General features: G+C 49.0%; 1 protein-coding gene across 1 annotated transcript in view; it reads left to right on the top strand.

Moving 5' to 3' along the window:
- Positions 1 to 7,189, top strand: part of MOGAT2 (monoacylglycerol O-acyltransferase 2) — a 341,554-nt gene extending 334,365 nt beyond the window's left edge. The window contains exon 6 of the mRNA XM_085623284.1: positions 6,647 to 7,189. Coding sequence (XP_085479410.1) covers positions 6,647 to 6,801 — 155 coding nt within the window. The 3' untranslated portion in view covers positions 6,802 to 7,189. The remainder of the gene's footprint in view (positions 1 to 6,646) is intronic.
- The last annotated feature ends 20,106 nt before the right edge of the window (positions 7,190 to 27,295 follow it).

Genomic DNA, 27,295 nt, shown 5'->3' with positions numbered 1-27,295 from the left:
TCCAGTCAGCAGTGGAAAAATACAACTCATCAGAGCCGGACTGAGAACCAAAACCGGCCCTGGCAAAGTGCTCGGCCGCCCCCCCCCCTCCCCCTCCCCCTCCCCGGGGGTTGGGGGTGCCGCCGAGCTCTTTGCCAGGGTCGGTTTTCGGCCGATCTTGTTACAGGACCTATTTTGCAGCTATGCTGCAAAAACGGCCCCCAGGGGCCCAAAACTGGCCCCCACCTGTGCGGCACACCGGGGGATTGCCCGGTGATCGCTACGGCCAGTCCGGCCCTGCAACTCATCCAATCAGAACACCATGAGACCATTATGCTCTTCGGGGGTCAAAAGCAATGAAAGTCATCGGATGAAGAGCAGACACTGAGAAAGATAACAAAGACATCCAATCATGAGAAAGATCTAGACCCAAAGCCCGCCATGGCCAGACTGGCAGCACCTGGCATCGGGCCTTTCACTGGAAGGCTTGAAGGATGGTGGCTGGTTTTGCAGTGGTAGGGGTCAGTTTTGTTACTGGTGGCTGGTTTTGCAGTGGTAGGGGTCAGTTTTGTTACTGTGGCTGGTTTTGCAGTGGTAGGGGTCAGTTTTGTTACTGGTTTTGCAGTGGTAGGGGTCTGTTTTGTTACAGGTGTCTGGTTTTGCAGTGGTAGGGGTCAGTTTTGTTACTGGTGGCTGGTTTTGCAGTGGTAGGGGTCAGTTGTGTTACTGGTTTTGCAGTGGTAGGGGTCTGTTTTGTTACAGGTGTCTGGTTTTGCAGTGGTAGGGGTGGTTTTGCAGTGGTAGGGGTCAGTTTTGTTACTGGTGGCTGGTTTTGCAGTGGTAGGGGTCAGTTTTGTTACTGATTTTGCAGTGGTAGGGGTCTGTTTTGTTACAGGTGTCTGGTTTTGCAGTGGTAGGGGTCAGTTTTGTTACTGGTGGCTGGTTTTGCAGTGGTAGAGGTCAGTTTTGTTACTGGTGGCTGGTTTTGCAGTGGTAGGGGTCAGTTATGTTACTGATTTTGCAGTGGTAGGGGTCTGTTTTGTTACAGGTGTCTGGTTTTGCAGTGGTAGGGGTCAGTTTTGTTACTGGTGGCTGGTTTTGCAGTGGTAGGGGTCAGTTTTGTTACTGGTGGCTGGTTTTGCAGTGGTAGGGGTCAGTTTTGTTACTGATTTTGCAGTGGTAGGGGTCTGTTTTGTTACAGGTGTCTGGTTTTGCAGTGGTAGGGGTCAGTTTTGTTATTGGTGGCTGGTTTTGCAGCAGTGGTGCAATATGGGACCCCAATAAAAAAAAGCAGCAGTGCTTCACATTTGAGGCCCCCAGGGGTGGCCTGACAGAACACATGACTCATTACAAGATAATTGTATGTATTAATACATGAAAAAAAACTACAACACTAAGAAAAAGGATGAATAATAAATAATAATAAATTCACATCTTTCAGCCAAGAGAAACACATATTTATAATACACACGTCTGTCGCATAAATCACTTTAATGATCACAAAAACTTGCAAGACTTTTTTTAAGGTGAGGAATGAGTTAAACTGTAAAGATTCGACCTGAAGCGAATTATGGGAAGTCTGGGCATCGTAGATTACTCTGGACTTAATTTACTGCATTCAAAGGATTGACGCTGGAGATAATCTTAACATGCATCGTGGAGTTGATTGCTCTAAACGGAATTAAGAAAAATGTGCACACAGATTTCTCTTTTCGGACGTGAACTAATAAATTTTTTCTTGTTAATCCGACATCGGCGTTTTTTTAAGGTGCTGTGCACTTGTTCAGGTGATATGATGCAAAGGGAGTGTTAGGAGTTCACTGTCCCTTTGTAAGCACCTTGTCGAAGTCAGCATCGATCACGCCTATCTGCCCTCCCTTGACCTTCCATCACATTCAAGAGAGTCACATTCACAGATAGAGAGGCACTTCTGAAGTCCCTTTGAAGCAACCTTACTTTTAACACCTTCACTCTACATACCAATCCTGCTAGCCTAACAATCTCCGGGTCAGTCACCTAAACAGATGGGCTGACACAACACTCCACAAAGGAGGAGAATTCCTTTCAGTGTCTCGGTGCCTTTTGTACTGATGGCATTTTCAGATACATGGACTAAAATGCCATAGACTTGTAGATGTTCTAAGTAATGGAAAAGCAGCCAGTTTTAGAAATGGTCCCGCCTCTTTGACCTAAAATAGGCCCATGCACTGGGCCAGTGAGTTTAGAGCCATTCTAAAGTTGTGCCACGGTGGCTTGCTCTGTGTGGGTGTGTTGTTGCTGTGCCACACTCCCATTGTTTTCTGCCTCTTAAAGTTGGTACTAGAAATCTACCAGAGAAGGCTGGCTTCCTCCTTTCTCTTCCAGTGTATGCCCTTGACTCCCTGGTGGCACAAAGCAGTGCCAAGGTGAGCTCTGGCAGAGTAGCGGTGGAAAACTCTTGGTTGCGCCTTGTGACAGTGGGGAATGGAAAGTGGAGAGGTGAAGTGTTGGGATGCAGACTCAGAAAAGAGCATTTTCCTATGTTAGAGACCGGAGCAGGCTCAGGAAGAGGGTACGAGAAGCTAAAAATGAGGCCCAGGACCTCCCCAAAGATGTTGAGTAGGGCACCATCAGCGGCTCTCAACAGAGGACCACCACTTCCAGCACCTGCAGCTCGGCCTTGGAGTATCCCCGGGGCTCAAATGCCATGGCTCCGGTTGCAGCTTGCACAACAGTGGTTTATGTAGCCAGTCCATGACTTGCAACCACATGCGATAATACAATGCAACCACATTCATCGAAAGACAAGCAGGAAGGTAGCACCAGGAACCAGCAGAGACTAGAAGACCCACCCACTACCTGCATCAACTCTGTCCTTTTATGTCATATGCTAGTACATTATGGGCGTGATCAGGCTCCATGAAGGTGAAAATCACATGGCGAGGCGCGATTTGGACATTTAAGTGTACAGAAAGTAGTCGTGCATCACTTCTCAGGGGAAGCAGGAAGCTTCGTTAGCATCAAGCCAGGCTGCAAACTAAGCCATTCACGTCCAGGTTGTTATTAAAAATCAGTGGTCCAGCGATTGGTCTAGTTTTGAATCCTGTTAAATTTCACAGGAAAACACAACTGAATAAGAGATAGAAAGAGGATGTATTTAGAATCATTTGACAAGTTCAGCGATAGACATCCAAAAATGAGGAATTACATAATACCTACGCACAGCAGCCATTTTAAAGTGAACATGACTTGAAGCCCTAGAACAATTGATGTACTGATATGTCTATTATTTTTACCATTTTTGTTACTGTACTTACTGTTCCAAGATGGCGGATGCCAATCTTGAAGCGATAAATGTTAAAAAATGAATTCAATGTGTGTCAAAGCCCATTTTAAGACAGGAGCATCCCAGCAACAAATGTCAGCTCCCAGTCTTGCCAAATAAATAAACAAAGTAAAATGTGTATGGGGAGGGATGGGGGAGGAATGGTACAACAGGCAGGGGATCAGGGGGAGGGAAATGCCGCCAAGCAGTGAGAACAATGGTAGGGTGTGCAACAGGGGAGCTATGTTTTTAAATAAATTATTAAAAAGCATAGAAGAATGGAGCTGGGCAGGGGAACGAAAGTACGAGCTTGACGGGGATGGGAATGGGGAAGGTGAGTGGGAAGCAGCACACAGAGGAGAGAGCAAGAAAACACACACATTCTTATGGAGTGCTGAAAGTAAAAGACAAAAGCAGATCCCTGAATGCAAGTAACATCAGCAGTGGAAGGACAGAAGTCAACCAATCAGAACAATGGGATATTGAAATGCTCCTGGGAAGGCCAAACACCAGTGCATAGAGAAAAATAATCAAAACAGGAGCTGGGAAAGTAGATTGACAACAAACCCCTCCAATCTTGAGCAAGGCGTGACTCAAAGCTCACTTTATGTATATTGGAAACAATAGGCCTGGTCAAAAGACAACTAAAGCTCTATGTAAGTGAGAGCTAAAAAGGCTGGCTCTGAGCAAGTGGGAGGGGAAAGGACTGCAGCCAGTGTGATTAGTAGAGGACTGGAGAATCTGGGCACTGCAGCTAGTTGAAGGGAAAGATATGAGATGGCTTGGCTCTGCAGCAGTATTTAAAAGGAGAGAGCCAGAGAGGACTGCACTGACAAGCTTGAGAAGAGAGTCAGAGAAACATGTCTGTTCAGTACTAGCATCAAAACAACGGTACACTGCAACCACAGCTATATGCCAACAACCCACAACATGGACAATCGTCCTATGTTGAGCCAGAGCAGGGGTCTCCAACCTTTTCTGTAATGAGAGCTACTACTGATCAGTGCAAATCATCGTGAGCTACTGAAGGCCATGTAACTTGCACATGGTTACCAGACACCGCCTCGCCCAGCTTCATTGACTTTAAACCTGATGTCCATGGAGCCCGATACTATGTTTTGAACTAAATGCTGTGACTAGAGGTATTATGATAGGTCTGCCATGTGCGTCAGTGAGTGCATGGTCTGTGGTGATGTATGAAGATCTATGAGAATGAATGGGATACATGGGATGCATATGTATGGGTGACTGAGAGCCTGTGTTGCATGTACTTGTAGCCCAGGGCATACCTTTTCGCCATATGTGATTCCATCACATGTACAACACAAACATACAACCATTTGTTTTTTTAATGGGAGAAATTTAAAGTGCAGAAAAATGTTCGGCGGAAATGTTCATAATAAGGAAACATTTTCTGTGCTTGATGAAACAGAGGGTACACTCGTTGCACCCCTCCACTTCACAGAACAGGTTATGGACCTCAGAATCACCATGGAAAGCCCTTTGTGTCAGTGCGCACACCAGATCAGCATGTTAGCTAAGCCATAGAATAGTAAGGATACCAGGTTCACATGCAGTTAGGTGTCTTAAGTCGGGGTACATGCCTGTTTAACATGCACAGGACATTCCTATCCTAACAGGCATCCATCCATTAGTCAGAGATAGTTTTCTGCTGATTTGAGCTTACAAGTCGCCTTCTGTTGGACTCAAATCGAAGCTTACTTTAAAAACACAAAATGATTACATTAACCTCTTCACTGCCAGGGCCGGACTGGCCATAGCGAGCACTGGGCGTTTCCCCGGTAGGCCGCTAGGGTGGGGGCTGGTTTTGGGCCCCTGGGGGGCCATTTTTGTGACCGGGGTCAGCAATATAGGCCCCATGTAACAAAATCGGCCAAAACCGGCCCTCGCAAACTGCTCGGCTGCACTCCCCCTCACACCAGGAGGGGCCGGCTGAGCAGTTTGCCAGGGCCGGTTTCTGTTCCCAGTCTGGCCCTATTCACTGCTTGCAAATCAATGCATTCCTCCGCATACCACAACGGGCACTTTTGTCAGAACTACGATGACGTTGTTAAAGCTGACAATAAAATGCTACATCGAAGGTATTTTTATGTCTTTTTTTTTATTCTTAAAACTAAGAAAAGTATGTTGTAGCATGATGAAGGTATACAGAAATTATATTTTATTTCTTATTTTGCATTACATGTTCATCATCAAAATATTTATAATGTTGAAACCATATCACTGTATGTTGGATTGTTCATCCTTAGACTCTATGGAATTTTTTGCCTTTGCTCTCCTAATAAACGGTGAAAGAAACATGTAATATAGTAATTACAAATACATGTATTTCCACTTATGAATAAAAGTGCATTTTTTCTGGGCGACTAAGTGTACATTGTCAAACACACCTGAAAAGCACTAGGTTAGCACACTGCGATATGCTGCATCCAGTTGAAAATAGAAAATAGGAATGTAAGGTGATAATTGTATGGATATAGGCAATTGTTAAGCACAAGAAAATGTAACTTTCTTAAAAACTGGCCCTACATTGAAGTACATGCAGCAGGATGCATAAAAATGGTAATTACTTATGCTTCTTTGTGGGAAGCATTTTCCTAGGTCTACCTTATAATTGAAATATATGTGTAGGCACCTTAGTCACCACAAATGCAGCGTTCAAATACCAAGTTGGTTCAATTTGTTAGGAGCATTGCTATTAAACAGACTCAGGTCCACCTCTTAATCACAAATACCACGCCCACCCACATATATTACAAGGATTTCCGCTTCTTAGGACAAGGCATTTTCAACATCGCGACTGAATAAAGGAGATCATAGGATATATTTTGCATGACATGTGTAATAATATTTGCATACTGTGGTTTTCAACATTGCAAGTTCTACCTGTCTCACATCCTTAAGGACATATCAAATTTTAATGCATTGTATTGCTTTGCACATTAAAAGTCGTACCAAGCTGGTGTCGTCGAAACCTAGGTATTTGTCAGTTCTGGTGGCTTAGTGGACTATTGCGATCACTGTAGAGGCCTGTGTTGGACCTCATGGTCACAGGTTCAAACCGGTCCACCCAGCCTTTTATCCTTCTGAAGTCGATAAAATGAGTACCATTGTGTTGGTAACAATAAACATCTGTTATTCAGCGCCAGGGTGCACCTTGCGGTGAACGTGCGCTTTACTAACGCACATGTTGTATTATGTTATCTCTCCACTTAACTAACTAATACAAGCAATATGCTTTTTAAGGGCTTGCTCCTTTGTATAATGAAAGGTTTTAAGACTTCGCGACAGTACCATCTGACTGATGCTGTGCTCACACATGTCCCTGTTGTTCTTTCTTAGTGGGAAAGCCAATCAAGGTGGAGCAGAAGCAGAACCCCACGGACAAGGAAATTGATCGCATCCATAAGATCTACATGGAGGAGCTGTCCAAACTATTTGAGGAACACAAAACACAATACAATATCCCAGCAGACAGGCACCTTGAGTTTGTCTAGGCGCTCAGGATATGCCTTCATGTTCTTGCCTGTGCCTTTTGTCATTCTAAAATGCGTTTGAATGATCATGAATAAGGTGATGAGATCCTGAGCATATCCATTTCTTTCAGATGCCTCTTCATGTGGTACACAATAAATATATTAATGATGTTTTGTTGCAACTTCCAAAGTTCCCCATTGTTTTTTGTCCAGAAGACCATTGTAAATATCTGCCTTTAACATACCGACAATACTACATCTTAAAACAATTGTATTGCATGTACCCTGACTCATTTTGCCTAAAATTTGATATTAATCCATGCACCTTTTCTATATTTTTGGAAAATTAATTCCAGCCTCTTGAAATTGTGTATGCATTAACAAAATAAAAACAAAGCATCATTTTGTATGAATGTCTACTAGTCTGTTTTTATCAAACTAAACCTCTCTTTTCTGGAAACTTATGCTCCGTTATTTGCAAGAAAGCATCACAGTTTGGACATTTTAGGGGTCGTTCAGGAAATACTGGTATCATAGAATCCAAAAGTGAAAATATATATTTTTTTAAATATTCATAATCTACGATATATCCTAAATGTTACAAGTTTAAAATATAATGAAAGTATTTGCAGTGATATTAATCATTTCAAAAGCCAATACCACCCACACTTTAGCAGAGGGACTAGCCCTCTTATAAATGTTGCAACTTTGGTACTCCCTCCCCCCCTCTCATTTCCAACAGGCACAACATCCTTTCTCAACTCTCCTATTTGCTGTGCCATGTGCCTGCCCCGTTTTCTTTCCTTCCCCTGTCCACCTTGCATGAAAAATAAAGTCACTCACCTCGCTTGATGCATGTCCGACGTCCTCCTCGCTCCGGTCCTTCGCTCCGAGTGCGCCTGCTCCAGTCAATTCCATTAACCAATCCTGGTGCTGCTCCCATGCTGGTAACAAGAATGAGAGAAGCACCAGTAATGGATGGAGCAGGCTGGCTGGACGCTCCTTCAGGCGCTGGAGGCCTGTGCTTGCTTTCCACCCAGGGTCTAAAATAGCTTTATGGAGAGCTGCAAATTGCGCATGTCACTTTGGCCGGTGCAAGAGAGATGGTCAAATTGACATGCGTACTTTGGGGCGTCCAACTAGCTCCTCCATTCCTCTAGGAGGAGGACACCGCCCCATTTCTCCTGGCTGAAGGCAGGCTGGCAGATCCTCCGCTCTGCGTGAAAAATAAAATGACAATGAAATAATGTCATTCCAATTCTATTTTCCACGTTTAGCGTGGCACTCCCCCACCCTCATGCGGAAACCCCAGCAGAAAAAGAATTTTAAGCTTTTGGGGTTAGCAAGCTGATCAACACTTCCTCCTCTCGAAAGTCAAGCTGTGAAACAGAGCTTAAAAATGTCACAGACAGTTCCTTTAGGTATGGTTAGCGTGGGCAAGAGAATATAGCAACTGCAGTGACAGGCTAGGCTAAGCTAAGCTAAGGCAATCATTTTTATTTCGCTCTCTTTTAATACATGGGTGCTAAAATAGCCACTAAAGGTCAAGATGTTGCTCTAAATATTGTTAATATTATTGGATCTTTATAGAATACAGCATAACTTTCTAGGAGTCTTTTGTCACTACTGAACAACACCTTTACAGAATTTACTGGCTATGGAGGCAAGTTTTTACGGAATCTGATTAAGGTGGTTTCCATCCGAAGGGAGAGTGGGAGTCGGAAACTATTTAGGGATGGAGTACAAGGCCTGAGATTGTGACCAAAGGGTCTGAACTTGGGTATACTTTGAGATGAAAGATAGCCTGGCTGATGAGGGTTATGAACCCGAAACCGGTCCCAGGATGCTTGTTTCCGGTCCAGGGAAGACATAGCTTGGCCGTTCGGGCTGGACTGTTCCCATGAGGCACAGGGTCAGACTGATTTGCATATGGCCATGTCTGAACTGGGGTGGTAGAGTGAGCTAAAGAATGATGATGAATTAAACCCAGATCAATTGACTGGGGGTGAGTGTTTGATTTGCTCAAACGCTCCGTCCATCATCCCCTTTGGTATCTCTCTATACTTTGAGAACTCCCAAGCTAAAAAGAGAGCTCAGATATTCAGATATTATTACAGGTCTTGAATGTCATGTGTGCCACTTTAAATTGGATGCCCTTGCAACGGATAGACAGTGAAGTTGTTTAAGATAGACATGGACACTGTTCATTTTACAAATATTGAAGATTAGTCTACAGAGGCATTCTGGATCTTTCGTAAGGATGCAAGAACCACTTGTGCCATCAATGACAAGGTTACATCAGAAGCAGCAGCAAGCCCCAAGTTAGTTGTGGTCCCCATTCAGAAATATTTTTTCTAAACTTAATATATATTTAAATGACTCACATTTAAAAAGTTAAACTGCACAAGCATAACTCACATATTTAAAACCAGATAGTTAAGAGAACATTTGTGTACAATATGCAAAAATAATGTACATCAATTTTCATTTATATAAACTCTGGGGAATCACTGTACAATTAATGATAATTGATTGTGCACTGCCACCTCATAATAACAAAACGTCTCAGTTGAATATGTTAAAGTCACTAAGTATGATAATAAGGGCCCACGCGTTGAAAACCACCTTTGGCAACTTCAAAAGTAGCATAAAGGGCTAATTAATTGTATTGATTTTGTAAGTTCATGGAGAAGACCCTCAGAGAAGCTACCTTGGGTGCATAGTGATTTGCTCATGTGGTGATTTTTCCCATTCAATATTAAATACGTGCTTTATGGTCCTCCTCACATAATGGCCATTCATTGTGTTTTAACCTTTGTGGGCTTAATGGTGTCTACGGTTCACTGATAGAATATCCACCCCCAAAATATCCCCATACACAAATAACGAGTTGTGAATATCGATGGCAATAATATCGACATTCTATATTTATAATGGTGAGTACCAAAATATCGAGAGAAAAAATATCAATGTAAAAAATATAGTTATACAAAATATCGTTTTTAATATATGTATAAAAAATAATATTAAATATTTTAAATAATTAAATTAACTTAACAAAAATTAATTAGATTTAATATACAGTTTAACGAATATAACAAATAAATGTAATTTAAAAAAATGAAACATATGTATATAAAGGTGCCGATTCCAATCCTGTAAAACCCGGGTACGAATGGTCGTACGGAGCGTATTCTCCGTACGACTCGTACCCGGGAAATCCACCTTACAAACCAGCAAGTACGATTCGTACAGAAATACCATTTCCGTACGATTCGTAAAAAACTACGTGTGGCTAAAAAATACCCACAATTCTGATCCGGGACATCGCGTACGTGACGTCCGTACGGAGTCAGGCAGCATTTTACAGACCAGCAAGTACGATTCGTGCCTACGTCACTCCGCACGGCTCATTTTTTACGGCAGCCAAAAACTCCCGGGAAATTGAGTACGACGCGAATAGGGAGCACCGGTACGCGACGGACAGCCATGGACCCCATCCTACGTGTCATCCCGGCCCTCCTAGCCTACGACCTGGTGCACCGAACCCGACGCACACGCCGCAGAAGGTGAGAACAACACCCATGGGTCAAGGGGGGGTGAGGGGCATGAAACATACCCCCTACACAAATTAAAACATACAATATGGAGGACATACATTACCTCCAGGGTCTGGTCACTTTGGGGGGCGTGTCCACCAATCCCTGCGTACCGCAACAACGGAAGTGGACGTGTACGCGTACCCGTCACCACTTCATTGGTGGGACGGACCGTACCCACGCCCTCAGAGCGTTGGTACGGTCCGTACCACCATTGTAGTGGTGACGTAGAGGTACGCGTGGTACGGACCGTACCCACGCTCTGAGGGCGTGGGTACGGTCCGTACCACCGTTGTAGTGGTGATGTAGGGGTACGCGTGGTACGGACCGTACCCACGCCCTCAGAGCGTGGGTACGGTCCGTACCACCATTGTAGTGGTGACGTAGGGGTACGCGTGGTACGGACCGTACCCACGCTCTGAGGGCGTGGGTACGGTCCGTACCACCATTGTAGTGGTGACGTAGGGGTACGCGTGGTACGGACCGTACCCACGCCCTCAGAGCGTGGGTACGGTCCGTACCACCATTGTAGTGGTGACGTAGGGGTACGCGTGGTACGGACCGTACTCACACTCTGAGGGCGTGGGTACGGTCCGTACCAATATTGTAGTGGTGACGTAGGGGTACACGTGGTACGGACCATACCCACGCCCTCAGAGCGTGGGTACGGTCCGTACCACCATTGTAGTGGTGACGTAGAGGTACGCGTGGTACGGACCGTACCCACGCTCTGAGGGTGTGGGTACGGTCCGTACCACCATTGTAGTGGTGACGTAGAGGTACGCGTGGTACGGACCGTACCCACGCCCTCAGAGAGTGGGTACGGTCCATACCACCATTGTAGTGGTGACATAGGGGTACGCGTGGTACGGACCGTACCCATGCTCTGAGGGCGTGGGTACGGTCCGTACCACCATTGTAGTGGTGACGTAGGGGTACGCGTGGTACGGACCGTACCCACGCCATCAGAGCGTGGGTACGGTCCGTACCACCATTGTAGTGGTGACGTAGGGGTACGCGTGGTACGGACCGTACCCACCCTATGAATGCGGGTGTACGGACCGCATCACCCGTACCCATAGGGCACCAGTACATTTTTGTTACAAGGCGTACACACGCCACAAATGTTGGCTTAGGGCCTGGTGCAGCATATAACCAGTATATTGGGATGTGTGTATGCCCAGGACAGCAGTGTACTGCACCAAGGGTGCGGGTGGGTGGCTGCCTAGGATTCCCAGCAGTGGACAAAGACATGTGAGGTGTGGGTGCCTATCACTCCCAGCAGTGGACAGAGACATGTGAGGGGTGGGTGCCTATCACTCCCATCAGTGGACAGAGACATGGGGGTGGGTGCCTATCACTCCCAGAAGTGGACAGAGACATGTGAGGTGTGGGTGCCTATCACTCCCAGCAGTGGACAGAGACATGTGAGGTGTGGGTGCCTATCACTCCCAGCAGTGGACAGAGACATGTGAGGGGTGGCTGCCTAGGATTCCCAGCAGTGGCCAAAGACATGTGAGGGGTGGGTGCCTATCACTCTCAGCAGTGGACAGAGACATGTGAGGGGTGGGTGCAGAGGAATACCAGCAGTGGACAGAGACATGTAAGTGGTGGGTGCCTATCACTCCCATCAGTGGACAGAGACATGGGGGTGGGTGCCTATCACTCCCAGCAGTGGACAGAGACATGTGAGGGGTGGGTGCAGAGGAATACCAGCAGTGGACAGAGACATGTGAGGGGTGGGTGCCTATCACTCCCATCAGTGGACAGAGACATGTGAGGGGTGGGTGCAGAGGAATACCAGCAGTGGACAGAGACATGTGAGGTGTGGGTGCCTATCACTCCCAGCAGCGGACAGAGACATGTGAGGGGTGGCTGCCTAGGATTCCCAGCAGTGGACAAAGACATGTGAGGGGTGGGTGCCTATCACTCCCAACAGTGGACAGAGACATGTGAGGGGTGGCTGCCTAGGATTCCCAGCAGTGGACAAAGACATGTGAGGGATGGGTGCCTATCACTCCCAGCAGTGGACAGAGACATGTGAGGGGTGGGTGCATAGAGATACCAGCAGTGGACAGAGACATGTAAGTGGTGGGTGCCTATCACTCCCATCAGTGGACAGAGACATGGGGGTGGGTGCCTATCACTCCCATCAGTGGACAGAGACATGATAGGGGTGGGTGCCTATCACTCCCAGCAGTGGACAGAGACATTTGAGGGGTGGGTGCCTATCACTCCCAGCAGTGGACAGAGACATGTGAGGGGTGGGTGCAGAGGAATACCAGCAGTGGACAGAGACATGTGAGGGGTGGGTGCCTATCACTCCCAGCAGTGGACAGAGACATGTGAGGGGTGGGTGCCTATCACACCCAGCAGTGGACAGAGACGTGGGGGTGGGTGCCTATCACTCCCAGCAGTGGACAGAGACATGTGAAGGGTGGGTGCAGAGGAATACCAGCAGTGGACAGAGACATGGGGGTGTGTACATCATTATGAGATGACCACAACTCCATGGGTGTATGTACGCATCCCTAATTTTCGACTATGTTGATAGTGCCATAACAACACATCACTGACAGCAGTGTCCCACTCCCATGAGGATGGATGTCTTTCCTCCACTGCATGACACACCACATGTGGGTGTGAGGACACATGCATACACACCCCTGGCAGATGCAGCACAATACACACACAGAGATCATGCCACAAGACTGTATAGTCATGTCAATGCCTACTAAACTAAGAGAGCCAAAGGGAACACACACTGTCACGCACATCCCAGGACTCATAGGAATGTACAGGTGCTGGGACAGCCACCAAGATGTTGTCTCTCATGGAAGGAATAGGGTGGAGTTCCCACAGATACAATGCCCACAATTGTGAGCCCAAATACCCTTCAGAACAAGTACCATATGTGTGCTAGGCTGGGATTACCCACATGCATAGTGCGGAAAAGGGAGAATTTCTCCATGAAGGCATGGCAACATACTCAATACACAAGTACAGTGACTAGCAAGGATGGCACAGACGATGCAGCCGGAGACATTGCTGAGCAGGCATGGCCATAGTTGAAGGGATCCGTCACCAACAAAGGGAATGTATACACAGGTCAGCACAACAATTGTGCAACTCTCTGCAGGGAAGATGTCAGGTGACACGGAGGAAGGGACACTCCTTGGTACAATGTATCAAAAAACAAATAACACACACGACCAAAGATCCTTTACAGAGACCTTGTGATGGCACGCAGATCCCATGGTCCACCTCATGACCATCAGACTCGAACCTTTGCCAGAAACATAACACATTACCACAACCCCAACTCCTGGAGCATCAGCACCAACATCAATACCTGAAATGCAATAGTGTTCAAAGTAAAAAGAAAATGCTTTAATCAGCATAAAATTATATTTTTTTCAAGAACACTATATACTAAGGCCAATGGCCAGTCCAGAATAGAAGTCCTTGGGGGGACACATGGGCACGCGTCTCCCCTAGCTTGCCTGCACAGTGGAACCCTCAGGTTCGTCGACTGTGGGGGGCATCATGTGGGAAAGGACCAGGCACCGCAGGGACAGGAGGTGTAAGGGTAGGTGTGGTGGGGCAGCGCCAAAGGTGGAGGTGAGCTCGGCGCTGCACACTTCTGCCAGGGCATCCAGAGTATCCCCTGCAAAGAAGGGGGGGGTCGGAGGGATGGGGTGCAGCGCTACTGGGGGAGGGGGTGGACATGGGGGGGACTCAACTCCCCTACCCGGGGAGTGCCTTGCCCGTTTGCGGGCTGGTGACCCAGTGGGGCTGAGGCCCAGCACAGACATGTAGCTCTCCTTGTCTGACTGTGTGGCAGGGGAGCCAAGGGGAGTGCTTTTGGAGGGACTGGGTAGTGAGGCATGCGGACTCAGACTGTGGCTGCGTGTATGTCTGTGTGCCCCAGACCCAGTGGGTGTGCCTTTATCCCCCTGAGTGTGCGTGCCAGGAGGTGTGTGCTTGCCCTTACGTGTTGGTGTGCTGCCTGTGTCTGGTGGGGTGCGTGCTTGGGAATGTCTGGGTGTGCATTGGACAGGCATGGGAGTGGGAAGTGTGGATGGGGCTGGGGAAGGGGGGGTAAAGCGCTGCAGGAGACTCACTGCTGCCGTCAGTGAAGAGTCCATGGACCTCAGCAACATCCGTTGGTCAGACATCGCTGCTGACATGCCCTCCATGAACGACACCATCTGTGTCAGCAGTCTGGTGTGGCCATGGAGGACATTCAGCATCGATGTCTGGCAAACCTGCAACTGCTGCTGAATGTCCACAGACTCTGCAGTGAGGGCAGCAGGGGTGACAGGGTCAGGGGGTGCGGTGCCTGGCACGAAGGAGACATGGTGGTGCCCTGCACAGACAGAAGGGACTGGAGCAACTGGGAGGGCGGTGATGGGAATGGAGGAGGCGGGGACAGATGGTGTGCTGCTGCCAGGTGTTGAAGCAGCCTCCGCCCCCTCGATGAGTTCAGCCTCGGACCCGTCAGCGTCGTAGTCGGTGTCGCCACCAGACAGGTCCTCTGCCTGACTCCCCTCGCCCTCCGTGCCACTTGCTCCCGCAGACTCACCAGCACTGGTGGCACTGGAGCTGGATCCCTCCTCCAGGTCAGTGCAGGTATCTCCCTCGGTTTCCTCCGATGATGCTGTGGGCAAGGTGAAGATACAGAAAATAATCAGTCACCTGTATACATCTGACACATGAGTCCAAACAAAATAGGTCACAGTGCATATCAGGCAATGCATCATGAGTAACATCTAGATTACTCCGCACATATGTAAGCCCTGTACTCCCCAGTTGGTTGACCCACCATGCCACTTGGAAACAAGGAAAAATAGGACACAACAGCCAAAAACTTTATTTAGAAAAATGCTGAGAAGCTAGTGTCTGGGAACAGTTGAGCACAGCAATACTATGAAGGCATGCCACCTCTTGTTTACTGTGAAAGAAACAGTAGTGGTGCACCCAAGGCTAAATAACAGACCTCAATGCTGAAGGTGTCCCCACACTCAGAGACCTGTAAGCACTTTGGAAACCCAAACGAAATACATTGTGATCCCTTGGGAATCACACCACTTTACACAATCTACATGTTTAGAATGTGTGAATGTGCCACTTTGTGAACAGAACACACATGTGCCTGTATAAAAGAAGTCACACAAGGAGGTGCACACAAAACTACATTTACACAGTCATTGTATGAGCTGCCAGCCTTATTCAAAGAAGCCACTGTTAGAAAGAAATGGGGTTTCAGTAAGTACATATACATGGCACCACGGCGGTCTGGATGACTTGACACTCATAAGTTGGTATCAGCAACAACCAAGGACTTACCCAAATGCCACCACACTGTGGGAACATAGATATGTATAATCTGAAAAACAGTCTTATTCGAACTGTGCCTTTCTTTAAAATGTGCCAGCGTGTCCCCTGAAAGTGTAAAGGTGGTTTCTTGTGCACTTCCTTGGGAGACATCTGTCATGCAGGCACATTATTGTCCTTCACAACAAAACATCAAAGTCAAGCATTGAAAACATGAAGACATGTTGACAAGTGTAGTGAGTGCCAAGGTACAAGACTTCTTGACTAACAACTTGAATCATGCCACCTGTCACATGGCCATCCGTACCATGATGACACAGTTGGCAACACATCTGACCCACTGCCTATCAAGTGGAGTGGCACACATGTCCAAACACAGGACAATGCATAAGCTTAAGGGCCTGCAATTGTGTCGGAATAAGGCACACCTGCACTGAGTAGACACACTCATGGCAAGCAAGAATGTCCACACAGATGTCAGCACACAAAGAGCAAACTACGTAGCATCTGGACCACACACTGGTGCCAAAAATGGATGAGCAGGAATCATGTATTTAAACTTTTGACACATGCTGCAAAGCACAAACATTAAAGCCTGCACAACATCACTGGGTCACTGCATGTTGAGTGTCTGTCCAGACAATTATCACACACAGGTCAGACCTGGCAAGGAGACATAAGGTTTGGACATGTAGGCCTCACCCGCACAAACCCCCCATACCTGAGACAATGTGATTGAGACAGATCAAGAAGTGACACCTCTTAATCAGGGTTTACAAAAATGTGCATAAAGAATTCCCAAATGTACTCCACGTCACCTCGTGAGGCTGCCAACACATATTTGTGACAAACAACCATCAACAGATAATTGTAAATAGACACACAGGCACTGCCCAGTGTGAGTATGCACAAGCCAAATGGGGTCACCCTGTCCAGTGGACATATGTAGCACACTTTAGATAAATACAAATGAGGCCAGGGAACAATGCCACAGAGGCCAACCTATGCTGAACACACAGAGAATGGGCACAGTGTTGGATGACACACATGATTACGAGGTAAGGGTGTCTCAGGGGACTGTAGTGGGCACACTGCTCCATGGTCCTGGAATGATCTGACTGTAACATGAGCAACCGTCCCGGCACTATGCATATCTCCCACTCATGCACATCATGTCTGAGGCCACAACATCGGTCATGCATGCTGCAAGTCTGTTAATTTGAAACCTCACACTCCTATGTTGAGACTCAGCATCAGTGCCAACAAATATGAACCCCCAAATGACTGAACAGGACAGGGCACAGGCAAGGTACCAACACATGTCACAGACCACCCCCACACATGATGCAGAAAGCAATGTGCACTTGGATTAACTGGCAGCCTAGATGACCATGTGCAATAGTGATTACACACAGACCAGGGAACACATGTCAAGGAGGGGAAGGGAGGAAGAACAGCACCGGTTGACTTGGGGGAACAGGATATGCACTGCACATATAAACCCTGGCAGTGTATCCAGGCGACTGAGCACTTCCAAAAGCTGGTGACACACAACAAACACACATGTACCTACCCCCTCCTTGCTGCTGTCTCTCCTGTAACTGCCTATCCATGTCAGGGAAGACCACCGCCAGGACACGCCTCATCTGGTGGGTCAGGCGTCGGCGCCCGCTGTGGGGGCGTGGAGGTGAGTCCCCCAGCAGGACCCGGGCGATCCTCCGGGTCCAGCACCGGATGTCCTGCCACCATTTTCTGACTTGGGCTAGGCGCCGACTGCGACCCTCCACCGATCTCACGGCCCTGACAGCCCGCTTCCAGATCTCCCCCTTCTCGTAGGCAGTTAACTGTGAGGATGACAAAGTGAGACAACATCACTACACCTGCTCCATGTCAGAGAGACACACATTTGAAGATCTTTGATATGTTGAACAGGGCATAGGATGCTGCCAAGGAATAGCATCTTTGTCATATGGACATTGGCCTCTGTGGAAGCCCCAATGCACTACATGGCATCGAAAGTACACAGGTGGCATGAGGGGTGCGACACACTCCATGATCATGGCACACACTGTGCATCACAAGCAACACCAGGCTGATGGACAGCACCTCCAAGCAGTTACATGCCCCAGGCCACTGACGCAACCTCAGCAGAGTACACAGACACACACAGGCACAGATCAATCACATGCCATTGGCAACAGCGGATACAAACCTCACTCTGCACATGTGCCACTTGCCTGTGGGGTGTCACAGGTGTGGGGCGAGCTCAGCAAGTCAGACACACAGCACGGCTTACTTCTCACATCAGATGGGTAGAGCTGTTGCCTCCTCCATGCAGCTGTGGTGCAACACTTCACATACACACTCACCCACATGACAAGGAACATTCACACACATCAATGTCCAGGGGGCGTACACATCACTTGGACACTCTCACCACAGCTCCAGTCAACTCACGCACATCTGTGGGTACAGTCACCTGTCACACCGGGGGGACCACTGAATCACCTCAGGACTATAGACAAAAAATGGCACAAAGAATTAGCCAGGCTGAATGTGTCATGCACTATGCAGTGAATGTCACAATAAGCACAATGCAAGTGAGGAGTGCACACATGAACTACATCATGCTCTGCATGGGAGCCATAAGCCATTCCCCCCCTGGGACCCACTCTAAACAACATTGCATGTCTGTCACACCTAGACACAATGCCAGAAGTGACAGTCACAAAAAAGGTGCTCAGTCAAAGGTAGTGGAGTCAGCACTCACCTGCTCCCCTGGTCTCCCATACAGGCTGGTGTACTGTGGGAGGATGACATCCAGCAATGCCTCATTCTCCTCCTGGGTGAATGGCTGGGCTCTCTCCACAGACCTTGACATGGTGCCAGAGGAAGCACAGACAGCAGCAGTGTTGTCAACAGGAAAGTTGTGCAGGCAAGTGCCCTCTTATGGGTTCTAGCTGACTTATATCTGTCTTGCTGAGGGGCATTCATTTGGAGGAGTACATAGTGATTGGTCAGATTCATTCACATCTTACGTTTACTCCAATCCCTTTCCACAAACACCAGTGACAGCAGTTGCATCGTTCAAATTTTGAGCATCATGTCAAGTCAACAACCACTTTGCAACATTGTATTTTGTGGCCAACTGACTTTTCCAGGACACCTGATGGAAAAATTTGAACTGAAAACTCTGTATCCATGACAACCAGCATGCATTTAGTGCCTAATACTTGTCACTTATGTGTCCCCTATGTAATTTTCAAATCCACACACAGGTACGGTGCGTTTCACACATACCCCTATGGCACCAGTTGCACAGTGCGTTTGACACGTACGTGTACGCACTGGTAGTACACATACGGGTACGTGTACTACCAGTGCCTACACGTACGTGTACTACCAGTGCCTACACGTATGTGTACTACCAGTGCCTACACGTATGGGTACGCACTGGTAGTACACGTACCCGTACGTGTCCTACCAGTGCCTACACATACATGTACTACCAGTGCCTACACGTACGTGTACTACCAGTGCGTACACGTACGTGTAGGCACTGGTAGTACACGTACGTGTAGGCACTGGTAGTACACGTACCCGTACGTGCACTACCAGTGCCTACACGTACGTGTACTACCAGTGCCTACACATACATGTACTACCAGTGCCTACACGTATGTGTAGGCACTGGTAGTACACGTACCCGTACATGTACTACCAGTGCCTACACGTACGTGTACTACCAGTGCCTACACATACGTGTAGGCACTGGTAGTACACTTACCCGTATGGGTATGTGTACTACCAGTGCCTACACGTATGTGTACTACCAGTGCCTACACGTACATGTACGCACTGGTAGTACACGTATGTGTCTACGGTCTGTACCACATGTGCTCCTACGGCACCACTACTATAGTGATACGGACCGTACTTGTATGGTCTGTACCACGCGTACTCCTACGGCCACACAACTCTAGTGATACAGACCGTACACACGCCCTCAGAGCGTGTGTACGGTGCGTTTCACACGCTTACACTGTTGATAAGATGCGCACACGAAAGGAATGGAGGTCTCAGACTCGCACAAGGATGTACATCAAGTCATTGCCATTGCTGTCCTACATGTGCAGGGCCTAGGTGTGTCAGGCAGTGATATTGCACATGTCTCCTCATGTATTTGCACAATTGATGTGTGATGACCTGTGTACACATGTCATGTGTGATGGGGCACTATGTGGCACACTTCCCCTTCACACTTTGCACATGTGTGCATGTAGTACAAACGTGTCAAGCACAGCATCACTGGTATGGCACAGTCACCACCACCCGCAACTGTCCCCTGATGCCAGGGACAGGGACACTAACAACTGACATTTAACGACCAGCGTGCACCGATCTGACTATGTCATGTGTGTGTCATGTGTTCCCATGAGCTTGCTGTTGGTGTTCCGTCAACTGCATCTGCTGTTGCTGCATCCAACATGTGTCTGTGTGAAGATGGGCATGGCACACATCTACGCACACCATGCCACATGTGGATTTCCACGTAACGTGTGTCTGTATGCATCGAACATGATATTTTGACATGAGGACATATCTGCATCGTCTCAATGTCTGTGTTTTCTGTTTTCACGTGTACCCCTTCATCGCAATGTGTGTGATCTGTACATTTGACATTCCATGTGATCTGTGCGTCTAGCTTGCCGTCAGCTGTCTGTATGAGATGACATCCTTCAAATGCTGATATGTGGATGTATGTCACTCTTGTGATGTCTCTGGCTGTTCACTGACACTGGCCCACAGCTCGTTTCAGGGCATGTCATGTAGACTTGACAATCAACAGGTGTAGCTGGCTTTTCGTAGGAGTATCACCTGGCTGGCATACATGTCCTGGATGTATTGCACAGACCAGACTCTGTATTTAGCAGATGTGTATTAGCAGTTGAGCATGTGCTCAGTTCATTTAACATTGATGTTATGTTCTCACTGTTCGTTATTCATTCCAATTTTCTGCAGGGCACCGCCTGTCCCCAGACCAATGCCAGACTTGGGTGCCATGAGGGAACGTGACTGCATACGCCGTTACAGATTCACCCAACAGTTGATTGAGGACCTGACCGCCAAGCTGGCACCACACCTCCAACCACGACACAGGTATCCTACTGCGCTGACCCCCAAGATGAAGGTGATGGCAGCCCTACATTTTTTTGCCACAGGTACGTTTCAATTCACCATAGCTGATGTTGGTGGCATGTCACAGACGATGTTCAGCCGTGTCCTGCATGATGTTTTGGCAGCCATGTTGGAGCACCTGGATGAATTCATCCATTTTCAGGCTCCTGAGGAGTTGACAGGTGTCAAGGGTGATTTCTATGCCCTGGGAGGGATGCCCCATGTCATTGGGTCCATTGATGGGACACATGTGGCTTTGGTACCACCACAGGCACAGGAGGTCGCCTATCGCAACCGTAAACATTACCACTCTATAAATGCCCTTGTGGTGTGTCTTGCTAACATGCTGATTTCCCATGTCTGTGCACGTTTTCCAGGGTCAGCACACGATGCCTACATCATGAGGTGTGGCAGGGTGCCACAAATGATGCTGCGGCTGCACAACGAACGAGCATGTCTTGTTGGTGGGTATACTCTGTTTGTCCTGTGTTTTGCGGTATCTTTGTATCTTACGGCATCTCCTGACCCACTTATTTACATGATGTTTCCATGTAGGGGACTCTGGCTATCCCAACATGCCATGGCTGATGACGCCTCTCCGCAACCCAAGATCAGCTGCAGATCACCGATCCAACAATGCACACGGGCAGACTAGGCGAGTGATTGAGAGGACGTTTGGCCTCCTGAAGAGCCGATTCCGGTGCCTTCAAAAGACAGGCGGGTCCCTCCCATATGCACCGGCAAAGGTCTGCAAAATCTTCCTCGCGTGCTGCATGCTGCACAACATGGCAGTGGAGAAGGCAGTGCCACTCATCCTGGAGCAGCATGAGCAGGAACATCCACCCGTGGAGGATGAAAGGCTTGGTCACGAGGCAAGTGAGGAGGAGGAGGGGGATATCCGGAGTCAGCTCATACGCAACTTCTTTTCATAATGGTGAGTCACTGGGTCTGACTGTGCACGCTTGGAGACTTGTGTGGCATGTGTTGCAATGTGTGTGTCCAGCTGACTGTATGCTAAGTGACTTAGATGTGTGTTCTGATGTGTCACTCGAGTGATGATGTCATTCCACTCATTTAAGCTGAGACACTAAATTTTCAAATCTCATGGTGACAACATTATTCCTGTAGAGTAAATGACCATGTATGTGGATAACAATCTTTTAGCTGACTTCTTGTGTGTCTGTCATCCACAGGTTCTTGCGCATGTTGTCTGGCCGTGTCATCGTTGGCCTCCTGCTATTCCTCATGAGTATTGCAACGTGTGCTGAATCAGCGTTCCATCCACAGACATGGGGAAAAGTCATTTTGGGTGAGGATTGCAGCAAGGCATTTTGGGGGTGTTACGTGTTTGGAATGTGTGGGGACTGCTCCTGTGCATGTTGGGTTACCATGCATACATGTCGACTCACCATGGGGCACATGACATGTAGCATGACTCCCATGAATTGATAGTCATCCTTCGTGACAGTCATCTGTAATGGTTTGTGGATTCTGATGAAGGCATCAATGTGTGTAAAACTTCCCTCAGAAACATACGGGATGCTACGGGTGGACATAGTGTGGGACATCCCCATAAGAGGCTCAATGGGGAATTGCAGCCTCTCCGTGTGCAGCAGGGGGTGTTTGACTCATCCCCTTAACTTGTGTGCCAGGCCATTTGGATTTACTACATCTGTGTTGTGAAGGGGATGTCCAGTGTAGGTTACACATGTTCAGCCAAATGACCTGTGAGTCTGTTCATATTGATTCATTTCCCTTAGTGTGAGCCTGAGTAATAAAGGGGTTCCTCACCCTCCAAGGTACCTCATCTCTGTCAATGCAGGTCTCTTGCCACTTTGCATTCGGCATCTCTGGCATAGTTGTCAAAGATTGTGCATATGAGTCTATGTGTAGTTTGGCTACATGCATTCAGTTCTTCATGGGCTTGAATCTTGGTTGTGCATGAAGTCCATGGTTGTGTATGTATTTGGGCATGTTGGTCCCCACGACGGGCCGTCAACGCCTGCTGAGGGTGTGTCTCCTGTGCGCGGCTCGGCCTTCTGTTTCCTGATCCTGTGTCAGTCATCTTTGGTGATTGTGCATCCATTTTCTCTGGGTGTGCCATGGGTAACCGGACACTCCTTCCTTTACATACGCCTATTGCAGTTGTCCTTTCTGACATCCTTGTCTTTGTGTGCTACTTTTGGCATAGTTTCCAGGACATTCCGCCTGCTGCTGCGGCCCCTGCAGCAAGGGCACACAAAGTAGCGGGATTCGGCAACACACATGCCTCAAAGATGCTCCTCCCTGCCTCCCTCCACCCATTCATTTGGCTGTCATCATCTTGTCTGTGCCACTGTTGCGGCCACACGGTGCCAAAGGCAGGACCGTCAGCACATGCAACGTGCACATTGCACGACCCCCATGTCCTTGCATGACCCACATCACACTACAGTCTGATGTTGCAGCCACCCTCCAAGCAATGTCTATCGGAAAATCAACCGCCTGCTCTCAGGCATACCCTAAGTGCACACACAACACCTTTACATTCTGAGTGTGCAACTTCAACTGCCTACACAGCGCTGCCCCGCCTTCCAGGCCCTGTCACACCAACCAGATCATGTCCCTCCTGCTCCACACCGGCTCTGTCCACCAGCAAGGCCATGGGAGTGGGACTCAAGCCTTCAGCATGTAGTATAGTGGCGTCATCTGGCACATGGCCCAGGGATCATCTCTCAGGGTGTCAATCTTCAATGTGTCCAGGACCCCCCTCTCCACCATCACATGCGCACACAACCTCATCATCATGTCGTATGCCATTGACACCCAGGTGCTCCTCACCCTCACCAAAGACGCAGCCATTGCCAGTTCCAACATTCAAGAAGGAATGAGGTCCATGGATGAATGGCTGAGCATCAGCCACCTGAGGCTGGACTTGTACAGGACTGAGGTAATCATCTGAGGATGGTCCCCTTACAGCTGGCTCAACTCCTTGTGTCCCACCCGCAGGGGCCCTACACAAGCACCCAGTGGCCACGCACACCAGATGGTGTGCATCATGGATTTGTCACTCACATTTGCCATGCAAATCACCAGCATCTGTACCTCATGCTGCAACTCCCTCTGCATGATGCACATGATCCACAGATAGATCCACTCCAAGGAAAGACAGACCATCCCCCAGGTCCACGACACCAGCCGTGTCAACTACTGCCCCGCCCTCTACGGAGCAAGTACATCCAAACTCACGGTAAACTTGTCCACATCCAGGGAGCATCTGCACAACTCAGCTTCAACATCCCGCACCCCATCCACATCACCGTCCACCTGAGATAGCTGCAAGGGATCACTGTGTGCTGCAGGATGACCTTCACACTCCTCACACACACTCAGGAGGCAGTCAACAACCCCAGACCCGAAAATCAACCTTATACGTCTGTCATCCAAGACCCCGTTGGCCCAACTCTATGCATCCGAACTTGGCCTGGCCACCATTCTTCACATCCACAACACTCCAGCATGAAGGAGATGGTTCTCCCACCTGGACAAACATACCTGGGACTCCCTCCCCGGGAACCTCCACATGAGCTATGACCTCTAGGCCTTCATCATCCTCTTCCTGATTGGTGTGTCCGCTTAGTATTTCAAGCCCCCCCCTCAGCAGCTTGACGCCATCACGGGTGAGTATTGGGCTCCCAGGCTGTATCAGATGATACATTGTGACCCATGTGTGTCCTGTACCGGACTCAGATCCCATGGTATGGATGGTTGGAGTTAGTTCAACACTCAGGCATAGTTTGACATTTACCCACACGTATCGTTGTGGACTAATGCAAAATGACTGCAACATCTAATAACAAATAAATAGTTTTATTCTCGGTGGGGTGCGTGTTTTGTTAGAAAAAAATAAGGTGCTCTACCGGTTGCATAGAATCCAAAGTTCACAGGGGGAGATGGGATCCTTGGCATTTGAAGTCATCAGAGTCCAGACCACAGTGTTGGTCATCATTGGTCAGACTGTGACCAGCAAGCCCATGTGGCAGAGAATGTCAGTGAATGATGTGCTGCTGTTGCGCATGAAGGCCAGGTGCCAGGCCAGGTGACCTGGGAGATGTGGATGGTCTGCTGCCTCTCACGGTCTTTTCCGTGGACGACCCACCTTCCTCCGGGGACCCTCAGATGCAGGCCTTGACGATGCTTGGGACGCTCCGTTGGACGAATCCTCCTCCTCCTAATCCCTCCCTGTGGCTGGTGCTGGTCTGCGCCTGGTGTCACAGGGAGGGTTGCCCATGTTGTTGGCGATCCGACGGAGTGAATGGCTTATGTCCCTTTGCACCGCCAGGAGCTCAGCCATTGTTGCCTCCATCCTTCCTTGGTGTTGTTGTTGACTGGCGTGTTGCTCGGCCTGCTGATTCTTAATGTCTGTGAGGGTCGCCACTACCTGACTGATGGCCCTGGTGTCACGCCGGTATGCCTCCATAATGTTGCGTACGTGTGACATACCGGTCCCTTCAGCTTTCTGGTCAGGTTCTCGCCTCCGCCTCCCTCCACTCCCACCGCCCCTGCTCACACAAGCCTGGCCTGCCGTTGTGGGCACATCGGGTCTACGAGACCCCTGAGGAATGGCAGTGTCGGTGTTGTCTGCCTCCTCCTGGGTGCCTGGCGAACCTTGTCCTTCCAGGTCAGACTGGCTCAGTTGTTCAGTGTGGGCAGGGCTCCTGGGTGTCTCCTGGGATGTGGCAGTAATGGGGCTGGTGGTTGGCACAGATGTACCTGAAGCAGGTGCTGCAGGGGCTTGGACACCAGAGGGGCCAGGTGGGTTGGGGTCATCCGCAGAGTGTTTTGAGGTGTCGTTGCCGGTGGGATCAGGTTCCTCCCGAGCCTGGGACTGTGGTACTCCCCCCATTGTTGGGGGGAGATCCATGACGTTGCCCTGTGTGTGAGAGAGAGACAATGTTAATGCTGTTTAATGCGACATCCATGTTTCATACATATTCTAGTTGCCACAGTTCCTCCAGGTAGTTGTATGTGCCTAGCATTCACATCAATGTTCACTTGTGGATGGGTATGTTGCAGGGGACTGATTGAAATGTTCTCCAGGGTGTTTGACATGTCAAATTTGGGCTTGGATGCTTATTTGGCTGTGGTTTGATCTTGTTGTGTCACATGTCCATTGTGAGAGTGGGTAACTCCATTGGCTGCCCCGGGGGTGGGTGCTTGTGTAAGGGGTGAGTGATCATCCCTCAGCCCGACGCTGTTCAGCATCCACATGGCCCCCCTCACACAAGTGGCCCACCACCACAACCTCAAAATCATCTCCTACGCCGACGACACCCAGCTCATCCTCTCCCTCACCAAGGACCCTCACACCACCAAAACAAACATCCACGAGGGTCTGAGGGCCATCGCCGATTGGATGAGGAGGGCCATCTGAAACTGAACTCGGACAAGACGGAGGTCCTCATCCTCGGACCCACACCCTCAGCCTGGGACGACTGCTGGTGGCTGATCCCTCTGGGGACAGCACCGACACCCACCGACCTCGCGCGCAACCTAGGATTGATCCTCGCATCCTCCCTCTCCATGTCCAAGCAGGTCAACGCCGTCTCCTCCTCCTGCTGCGACACCCTACGTACGCTCTGCCGGATCTACAGGTGGATCCCGACCGAAACAAGTAGAACAGTGACACAGGCCCTCGTCAGCAGCAGACTGGACTACGGCAACGCACTCTACACAGGACTCCCATCCAAACACCAACGGCGGCTACAATGCTTCCAAAACGCCTCCGCACGACTGATCGTCATCGCCACCCGCCACAGCCACATCACCCCCCTCCTGAGTGACCTGCACTGGCTCCGCATTGACAAGAGGATCACCTTCAAGCTCCTCACCCACGCACACAGGGCACTCCACAATGCCGGACAACACCCCCACCCACCAGCTCCACTCCGGCAGCCTCGCCCTCGCAGCTGTCCCCCGCATCCAACGTACGACCGCCTGCGGCAGATCCTTCTCCTACCTCGCCGCCAAGACCTGGAACACCCTCCCAAACCACCTACGACTGACCCAAGACCTACTTGCCTTCAGAAGACTCCTCAAGACCTGGCTCTTCGAGCAGTAGTGGAACCACCCCCCTCAGCGCCTTGAGACCCTCACAGGTAAGTAGCGCACCTTACAAGTACCCTGATCGACTGTTGATTGATTGACGGTGCCTGCTGGTGGGTGTAGTGTGATTTCACAGTGGGTTTCCCAGGTGATGTATCTGTCCCCTCATGGAGCATGCTGCCATGTCAGTGAGTGTGATTTCCTGTCCTAGATATCTGAGCTTGTTGTGTTTGTGTTAGAGTTTGCAGTGGTCACAGGAGGGCCTTGTGCTGCCTACAGCAGGGCCAAGTGTCAGCTACCTTGTCAGTACTTTGCCA

The sequence above is a fragment of the Triturus cristatus genome, chromosome 8 (assembly GCF_964204655.1).
Source record: "Triturus cristatus chromosome 8, aTriCri1.1, whole genome shotgun sequence".
NCBI classification, from domain to species: Eukaryota; Metazoa; Chordata; class Amphibia; order Caudata; family Salamandridae; genus Triturus; species Triturus cristatus.
Note: the sequence above shows the minus strand (reverse complement) of the source record. Positions and strands in the feature narration are given on the sequence as shown.